This window comes from Leucoraja erinacea, chromosome 1 (assembly GCF_028641065.1).
Source record: "Leucoraja erinacea ecotype New England chromosome 1, Leri_hhj_1, whole genome shotgun sequence".
NCBI classification, from domain to species: Eukaryota; Metazoa; Chordata; class Chondrichthyes; order Rajiformes; family Rajidae; genus Leucoraja; species Leucoraja erinaceus.
The window spans coordinates 47,390,690-47,400,893 of record NC_073377.1 but is presented as its reverse complement, the minus strand read 5'-3'; the positions used below and the strand labels follow the sequence as shown (position 1 = coordinate 47,400,893).

Sequence of the window (10,204 nt, the reverse complement as noted above, 5' to 3'; positions counted from 1 at the left end):
TGGATTCCTCTATATGATCACCCCTACACACAGGTGAAAAGAAAATGCCCAGTCAATGCAGCCTCTTCTTATAATTCAAGCCCTTGAATTCTTATAACATATAACCATATAACAATTACAGCGCGGAAACAGGCCATCTCGGCCCTACAAGTCCGTGCCGAACAACTTTTTTTCCCTTAGTCCCACCTGCCTGCACTCATACCATAACCCTCCATTCCCTTCTCATCTTCTCTTCTTGGAACATCCTGGTGAATCTTTTCTGCACACATCCCAGCTGAATGATATCCTTCTTATAGCAGGACAACCAGAAATGTACACAATACTCCAACTGTGACTACACCAATGTCTTGTTCAGCTGTAGCATGATATCCCAACTCCTATTTAGCTTTGGTTAGAGACACAGTACGGAAACGGTTCCTTCAGCCCACCGAGTATGCACCGACCAGTGATCCCCACACATTAACACAATCCAATTTACACTTATACCAAGCCAATTTAGCTACATACCTGTACGTCTTTGGAGTGTGGGAGGAAACCGAAGATCTTGGAGAAAACCCACGCAGTCACGGGGTGAACATACAAACTCCATACAGACAGCACCCGTAATCAGGATCGCACCCGGGTCTCCGGTGCAGCAAGCACTGTAAGGCAGCAACTCTACCACTGCGCCACTGTGCTGTCCTATACTAAATAGCCTTCCTGATGGAGGTGAGCATGCCAAGCACCTTCTTCACCATCTTGTGTTGCAATTATCAGGGAACTGTGTCTCTGTTTCCCTCCATGCCTCTACCACCTTCTCCCAGGGTCCTAACATGTATGGTATTTATCCAGGCCTGGTATGACTTAGCAAAATATGCCACCTCACATTTATCAAAATTAAAATCCATCTGCAATTCCTTGGCCCGCTTCCTTAGTAGATCCAGATCCTTCCATAAACCTGGATAGTCCTCTCCATTGTCCACTATCCCAATAATCTTTGCTTTCATCAGCAAATTTGCAAACTACGTTAACAACGTTGTTATCCAAATTGCTGATACAAGTGACACACAATAGACCCAAACATATCACTGCTCCAACCCTCTGGTGACTGGTCTCCAATCAGAAAAATAACATTTCACTCCCATTCCACCAAGTCTATTTAAAATCCAGTGGCCAGCTGTCCCTGGATAACGTGATTCAACCATCCGGACTAGTCTACCACGCGGGACATTGTCAATGGCCTTGATAAAGTCAATATAGATAATGTTCACTGCCTGTCCCTGCCAATCCACTTCAAACAACTCTTATTAAATTGGTGGGAATGATCTCTTATGCACAAAGGCATGCTGACAATATCTAATTAGCCCTTGCCTTTCCAAATTCTGGTAGATTATATCACATAGAATTCCCTCGTCTAACTTACCCACCACTGATGCCAGGCTCACTGGCCTATAGTTTTCTGACTTTTGTGTGCAGCCCTCCTTAAATAACGGTACAATATTAGCCCCCCACCAGTCTTCCACGACATCTCTGTGACTAAATAAGATGCAAATGCCTCTACTAGGGCACAAGCAATAGTCTCCCACAATGGTGACTGATTATGGATTGTGAGTGGAAAGGTCCGGTTGGTTTGGAAACTATGTTTATGGTTCAAATCAAAGACAAAGGAATAGTTATTCTCAATGTTTATACCCAAGAACTTAACATGAACCAACAGTTGTAAATTACCTAATTAGCCAGAAAGTTTTTTGGGATGTCTTCAGAGTGAAAGGCATTCTTTTTTTCAGTCTACTTAGATCCAAATTATCTTAAAATGATGTTTCAAATTCAAGTCTCTCTGTTTACATATCTTGACATGAATCTTCTTTATGGTCTAGCATTGAGGAGAATTGTGAGTTTCATTGCAACATCAAGGTCCACACGATCCATCTATTCATCTGCAATTTTCAATTAGGACCTTACAACTGGTGTTCACATCCTAATTCATATATGCAAATGGTAACCGTGGATGTTAAAAAGGAGCTGAATCTGCTCGCACATATTGAGCATGGCAGATCATTGCCTCCAATTTTTAGCTTCAGAGACTTCTCCTTCCTGATAAATGGGCGTTTAAATTCTCTCCTAGACATGTTTGTGGTGAAGCATGTCTTTCATTGTCATTAGATTTCACAGCTACGTTGCTGTTAAGATGCTGTTCCTTTTTTAAAGTTCTGCATATGCTCTACATTTATACTTAAGCACATGTTATGTGCTTAAGCAGAGGGGATATGATATCGTAGAAGTGTTACAATAGGAATGGATTTTCACAGAGATAAACCACGATGCAATCATTATCCACTTCATTGAGCAATCCAGTCTAGACCTGCAGAATATACTCCCACATATTTCATTCATGCAAGTCACCATTGGGTGGGACCACAAACATAATAATTATATTTTAATAATTACCTCACAGAAAAGAAAAGATCACAATCAAAAGTCTGCAAAAAATACTTGGATTCTAGAAATACTTGATGTGCAATAAAAAAAACCCATAATTTGTAGTACAGTACTTGACAGTATTCTTGATTAAACACCCAATGTCTACAGAGAGACAAAGCCTTTTTTTCTCTGCAGTGGAAATAGTGAACAGTAGACGTCTTTTGTCTGATTTCCTCTCCCCAGCATTGCTCTCTCGCTTAAGACTATTTCTGTGAGACAGTCAGTCTGCAATCATCCCTATTCAAGATGACGGGTGAGGAGTGACAAAGGAAACTTTATCTTGACAGACATGGAATGGGGTGCAGCATTGATAAATGACAATGTACATTTACACAAGTTTGGATGTCTGACGGTATATACGTGGGTGCCTGGAAAGTCAGCACAAAAACATTAATTGTTTCCTTGATCGGTGGACAAAACATTAAGGGCTATAAACTCACGTTCATTTCACTTTGCCTGTGCTCCTCTTTCATAAATGTTAAATTCTTGCAGCGTTTTCTATGACAGTGTCAATACATTGTCACTAGATTTTTGTTTGAATTTGTCATTTTGGACAGAAATTGACAATTTGTGTGGAGATGCACTGAAAACTATAAATGTAGAGCATATGCAGAACTTTAAAAACGGAACAGCATCTTAACAGCAACGGAGCTGTGAAAGCTAATGACGATGAAAGACATGCTTCACCACAAACATGTCTAGGAGAGAATTGAAACTTGCCCATTTATCAGGAAGGAGAAGTCTCTGAAGCTAAAAATTGGAGGCAATGATCTGCCATGCTCAATATGTGCGAGCAGATTCAGCTCCTTTTTAACATCCACGGTTACCATTTGCATATATGAATTAGGATGTGAACACCAGTTGTAAGGTCCTAATTGAAAATTGCAGATGAATAGATGGATCGTGTGGATCAAGTCCATCCAGCCAGATCTTCAGAGGCATCAGCTGCAACTGTTGATTCCGGATCTAATACGATCCCCTTAGTCTGGTTCAGTCAATCACTGAAACGAACGCTTGAGTCCAAACTCTTCTTTATTTGTAAATGGTACCACGGGGCCGGACTCAGATCTACTCACTCGAGCCCTCAACAGGCTCGTGTAAACAGAACAGAAGAAAGAAACATCGGCATGCCCAAACGGATTACCTACAGTTTTATACCCCTAAACGGAGGCGGAGACACTAAAGGTGCAAAAATCCAATTGGAGGGCCATCCCTACATGCCAATCACTTCTTACAGATAAAAGATCACATTAAAATACACTTACTTTGCTTACTGACAAACAGTGTATACAAAAAAAGCACTTAACACACATAAATACAAAATCCTATACCCTATCACAGACCTGGGTTTAGTGTCTGTTCAACATAAACCCAGACTTAGCAGCACTCCAAGTTTCCTTCGAACTGAAACAGTTGGGAGCATCTTTATAAATCTAAACTTGATGGCATCATTTAATAACATGAACCTCTTGCACCTGATATCCCTTTGTCACTTCAGCAAAGCTTGACCTTTTTCACAGAAGCCTGCCGTTTCCAAAGTACCCAAAACCCTGCATCTCTAAAGCAGCTGGTGGCTTCTGAAGAAAAATATAGGGACACCTCCCCTCCCTTTCCTGATCTCTCTGTCTACATCTCAGCACATCCCCTACTCCTCTTCCCTCCGAACAGTCAGTCTGAAAAAGGATCCTGGCCCAAAACGTCACCTATCCATGTTCCCGGGAGATGCTGCCTGACCCACTGAGTTACTTAAAAAAAAGACTGTTGGAGGAATGTTTGCCTTCATTGCGAGAGGATTTGAGTTTAGCCGCAAGGATGTCACACTGCAGTTGTACAGGGCCTTGGTGAGACCACACTTGGAGTATTGTGTGAAATGTTGGTCTCCTCATTTGAGGAAGGACATTACCGCTATTGAGGGAGTGCAGCGTAGGTTCACCAGGTTAAATGCCTGGGATGGCGGGACTGACAAATGATGAAAGAATGGGTTGACTGGGCTTGTATTCCCTGAAATTTAAAAGATGAGAAGGGATCTTATAGAAGCAAATCAAATTCTTAAAGGATTGGACAAGCTAGATGCAGGAAAAATGTTCTGGATGTTGGGGGAAGTTCAGAACCAGGGGTCACAGTTTAAGAATAAGGGCTAGGCCAATTAGGACTGAGATGAGTAAAATCAGAGAGTTGTGAATCTGTGGAATTCTCTGCCACAGAAGGCAGTGGAGGCCAATTCACTGGACGATTTCAAGAGAGTTAGATTTTGCTGTTAGGGCTAAAGGAATTAATATGGGAAAAAAGCAGGAACGGGGTATTGATTTTAGATGATCAGTCATGATCATATGGAATGATGGTGCTGGCTCGAGCGGGCGAAATGGCCTACTCCTGCACCTATGTTTTCTATGTTTCTATGATTGGATGGATGTAGAAAATCTGATTTTTAAATAGTACTAGACCAAGGGGGACCCGTTGGGTCCTGACCCCTCAACGTATGGTTGTGCGGCTGCGGCATCACACACACACACTAACCACCCCCCCACCCCCCACACACACACATACGAACCACTCCCATTGATATTATGTTAATATTATTAATTCACTCCTTTTACCCCATTCCCAACACAGAGAGGGACAGAGAGACGTAATTCATGGAAAACAATGCATTGACAGCAACTGTTTTAATCCAGAGCCGGGGGCTGGGCCACGAGCAAAGGCATTGTGACAACATCAGCTGGCCAGTGGTTAGATTAAAAAAAAGTCAGATTGGTAAATTTTTTTAGTAAATAACATGGGAAATAATTAACCAAATTTACATCCACACACACACACAGTTTTAATAGTTACTAGACCAAGTGCAGACCCGTTGGTTCTGTTCCCCCAATGCACATTTGCGGGGGGGGGGGTCGGGACGGCATGCGGTGTCACACACACTAACCACCCCCTAACACACACTAACTACACTCTTAATATTATATTAATATTATTCATTTGCTCCTTTGACCCCATAACCGCCCTATCCACTGACGCATAGCACCCAACTCGCAGGCGCGTCTAGGGGGGGGGGGGGGGGGTAGAGAGTGAGGGCAGTGAGAGAATGGGGAGACAGAGAGAGAGAGGCAAAGACAGAAGGGCAAGAGACAGAGGGAGGGGGGGGTGAGGGAGAGGGGGGGGAGGGAGGGGGGATGAGAGGAGAGGAGAGGGGGGAGAGGGGGGGCTGAGGGGGCTGAGAGGGGGGGGAAGGGAAGGGGGAGAGGGAGGGAAGAGGGTAGGGGAGGGGTGGACGGAAGGGAGTAGGGGAGGGTTGGAGGGGAGGGTGTGAAGGGGAGGGGGTTTAGGGGAGGGAGGGCAGGGGGTTGGGGGAGAGGAAGGGGGGGGGGGGGGGGGAGAAAGAGGGGGTGGAGGGGGTGTTGTTGCCGAACTGAACTCACTATGGAATGAATGCATTAACGGAGCCACTCTGCTGCTGGATCTGAAGTTGTCCCTGCCTTCCCTCTGGAAGCCTCGTCCCCATGAGATGGCGAGTTCCCAGAGTCCTGGTTACACGTGGGGGCGAAAAGCAGCGGTTGAACATCCGATGTTTGGCTTGAGGCAGCGTGACAGAACCGGGCCGGGCACCAGCCGTTGGGAAAAATGTCGGCATTTTTCAAGCAGAGTTGGACATCAGCAGCCGTTATGGTCGCTGGCCAGCAGGAAGAGACAAAATGAGTGGGGTGGGGGAAGGATTTTATTTTAAAATGTGTACATAAAAATGTCCAAATGTTGTGAGGTGTGCATGAGTGAATGTAAAAGTGAATTCCCTAGCAAAATGGAAAAAATCTCAGAGTTTCTGCGTGTGGTTTTGGCGGACCAAGGAATCAAAGGCCAAATCTGGCACTCACAAATAAATACACACAGCCACACACAGAGTTTTAGATAGATAGATAGATAGATAGATAGATAATATATGATTTTGTTGCAGCAACCAATTAGAGCAAAAAATTAAGCGAATAAATAAATGCATTCGATTATGCGGTTCTTTGTAGTCTCAAGCTTGGGGACCTCCGTGCAACTGGTTGGTGATTCCAATCCTACACTAGACAGGTTGTTATGATGCAGGATTCTAACCTGCTGCTCAACTTCACATGGAGTCCAGTGCTGGGGAGGAATTCATCAGGTCCAGGAGCAGAATTAGACCATCGTCAACTCCGCCATTCAATCTTGGCCGATCTATCTTTCCCGCTGAACCCCATTCTCCTGCCTTCTCCCCATAACCCCATACATCCCTAGCAATCGAGAATCTGTTCATCTCCGCCTTCAACACGATAGTCCCCACCAGACTGGCCAGGAAGCTAATGGAATTGGGGCTCAACACCTCCCTGTGTGCCTGGGTCCTGGACTTTCTCACCGCCAGGCCCCAGGTAGTCAAGATGGGAGGGAATACATCGAAGTCCCTCACCCTGAGCACAGGATCGCCCCAGGGTTGCGTCCTCAACCCTCTATTGTACTCCCTGTACACACATGACTGTGTGGCTAGGTTCAGCTCCAATTCAATAATTAAGTTTGCTGATGACACTGTGGTGGTGGGCCTGATCTCAGACAACGATGAGAAGGCCTACCGGGAGGAGGTGGCTGATCTAGCACTCTGGTGCCAGGATAACAGCCTCCTCCTGAACATCAAAAAAACGAAGGAGCTGATCATGGACTTTAGGAGGGCACATCATCCGAGGACGTACACTCCATTGAGGATAAATGGGGATCCTGTGGATAGGGTGAACTGTTTTAAATATCTGGGAGTCCACATCTCCGAGGATATGACATGGGCATCACACGCCTCAGCACTCGTGAGTAAGGCAAGGCAGCGCCTTTACCACCTCAGGCATTGAGGAAATTCAGAGTGTCTCCGAGGATCCTCCAGTGCTTCTACGCAGCGGCGGTGGAAAGCATCTTGTCCGGGAACATTACCATCTGGTTTGGGAATTGCTCTGCCAAGGACAAGAAGACTCTGCAGAGAGTAGTGCGTTCGGCCGAACGCACTATGGGAACTTCACTCACCCCCCTGCAGGAACTATACAACAGGAGGTGCAACTCCAGAGCAAATAAAATCATGGAGAGACCCCTTCCACCCCTGCAACGGACTGTTCCAGCTGCTACGGTCAGGCAAACGCCTCCGTTGCCATGCGGTGAGAACGGAGAGGTTGAGAAGGAGTTTCTTCCCAGAAGCAATTCGGACTGTAAACGCCTATCTCACCAGGGACTAACTCTACAGAACGTTTTTCCTTCCATTATTTATTATGTAAAAGAATATGTGTGTTATGATTGTGTTTATAATTTGTTTTGTTGTTTTGTTGTTTGTCTATTGCACAAAAGTCCGAGAGCATTGCCACTTTCATTTCACTGCACATCTCGTATGTGTATGTGACAAATAAACTTGACTTGACTTGACGTGAAATCATCCATCGACTTGACCTTCACATCCGTCTGTGGCAATGCATTCTTTAGGATCACCACCTTCTGCCGAAAGGAATTCAGCCTCATCTCCTTTGGAAAGGTACGTCCTTTTATTATGAGGCTATTGTCTCTGGTCCTAGACTCTCCCACTAGTGGAAACATCGCCTTCGTGGAAACTAGTGACAGACACCTGCCACTCCTTTATCTCCGGACTCGGGGGAAGTGTTCATCCAAGGCCACCAGCTTATGGCGTCCCAGCAGATGAGCGCTCACAGATCCACTCGCAACGTTGGACATTCCCTGGGAGTGATGACGGTAAAAGCAGTAGATTCATATCGCGAACAACATCCCACCCCACCAATTACTCCATTCATTCATGGAATGCGGACGTTGTTTATATATGGGCATTTCCGGTAGGATATATTTGTCGGCTGTTTGTAAATACCTTCACAAAGTGGTCGTTTTTCATGACTATTTGCCCTTCTATGGAGCTGGAGGGCACTGTATCCGTGTTATTAAACAGGGGGGTTGTGACTTCCTTCCGAAGACAATAAAGATAACTGTGCCGATGCGGAGTTTCCTCACATTAGAAGTAGGATTTCCATCAGGGGGTCTAGAGGAAGGTGGCATTTACTGAAACTGCCATACTTCCTTTTTAGAAACTGAGTTCAAATTCTCGAACTACGACGTGGGATTTGAACTCATGTTCTCTGAATCATTAGTTCAACCAAAGGAGACGGGGACCACTGTGGTTCCGTGTAACACAAATACCGCGTTCCCGAACATTCACCTTCATAACAAGTATCGCAAACATTGTGTAGCCTGAAGGTACACAAATCTCTGAAACTTCTAGTAACACGCCTGAGTGAAACACGAACAAACATGACTCTAGGCCATCAGCCAACAGCTATGTCATGTCCTGGGTGCCTCCTGTTACTTCAGGTTCACTTAACAAATGTAAAAGGAATGTTCATTGGTAAATGCGAAAGATTAGATTACACTACACGACTGTATACAATGTGCACACATAGTTTAGAGATTTTGAAACAGTGTGTAATTTGTTTCCTCCCTTCAAAGAAAACAAAGAAACAATTGCAAAAGGGGGAGCGCAAACTAATATTTATATCCATGCACTGAGCTTATCATATGTGGACCTTGAAATAAATCAATGGAGTCAAAATAAACCATGTATCCATCTGAGAGCTCTGTGTTGCCAAGTTCCGCCAGTGGAATGTACAAGAAAGGTTAAATGTGACTGAAACACTTGCCATTATTTCAACTAAAAACGCAAAATTCGTTGGTAGAACTTTTATTTTCGGGATATTTACAAAGTATTGGTCCGCAGCGACTTTAAAATGAACACAATCAAAAGCACAAGCAAGAGAGATTTTATTTTGAAATGAAAGGTCAGTCGCTTTGATCAGTGGTGCTGGAGCGCAGACAATGAACGCGACTCATGCAGCAATATTACATGCACACAGGCACCATCTTCTCAACAAACATTTGAAAAACCAGGAGCAATTTATGTAGAAAGCCACGCAAAAAAAAACCCCGCATGCAACTTGCAGAAATCTAAACTGGAGATAAAGCTTAACAGATTTTACCTGTCTTATTATATTTTAAATAGTTATTTTTCCTCAGTTACTTTCATTGCTCAAAGCTTTTAACACAATTGAGGTACATTGTTAGGGTTATAACATTCCTTACCTTGGACAAGGAGTAAGAAAGAAAGCATCCCTCGTGTACTGAGACCCATTGCTGGCATTGAGCTCACCCACGTTCTGTGTCTCCAGCACTGAATGGTCACTTGAGCTCTTTCTGATTGCTGCTTGCAGCTATTCTCACTCTCTGCCTGTTCACCTTAATCAGCTACTGTCTTGAATGTCTGTTTATTATTCTGCCATGAAACTACTTTCTGAGTCAGAACCACACCTTCCAAAAAAAGTTTGAGACACCGCACAAATGTTTCTATCCAATGAATGACGAAATTGGTTGTAAAAGTCCGCCCACTTGAAATTATAACCCTCTGACCAGACTGTAACTCCTCCTTCTGCAACAACGACACCCCGTTAGTCCTTTCTGAATGACGGAGGATAACTTGCTTCAGACCTGCTGTTGTGTGTTCTCAGGGGGCTAATGAAGCAAGTGCGGGACCTGTTGTGTAGGAGACGGCTGACAGAGTAAGGAATGCGGGCAGCTTGTGAGGTTGTGCATTCCTTCCACTGATTATGCGGGGGCTTTGTGTGTTTCTGTTGACCTTGAGGCTCCCAATATCAGTGGAATTCTCTTTCTTTACGTTGAGCTGTGTTAGAGTCATTTGGGTTATAGA

The 10,204-nt window shown here is 44.5% G+C and overlaps 1 protein-coding gene across 1 annotated transcript in view; it reads right to left on the bottom strand.

The window, feature by feature from the left end:
* Positions 1-9,898, bottom strand: part of itga2.2 (integrin, alpha 2 (CD49B, alpha 2 subunit of VLA-2 receptor), tandem duplicate 2) — a 146,894-nt gene extending 136,996 nt beyond the window's left edge. The window contains exon 1 of the mRNA XM_055633986.1: positions 9,583-9,898. Coding sequence (XP_055489961.1) covers positions 9,583-9,640 — 58 coding nt within the window. The 5' untranslated portion in view covers positions 9,641-9,898. The remainder of the gene's footprint in view (positions 1-9,582) is intronic.
* Positions 9,899-10,204: the final 306 nt, after the last annotated feature.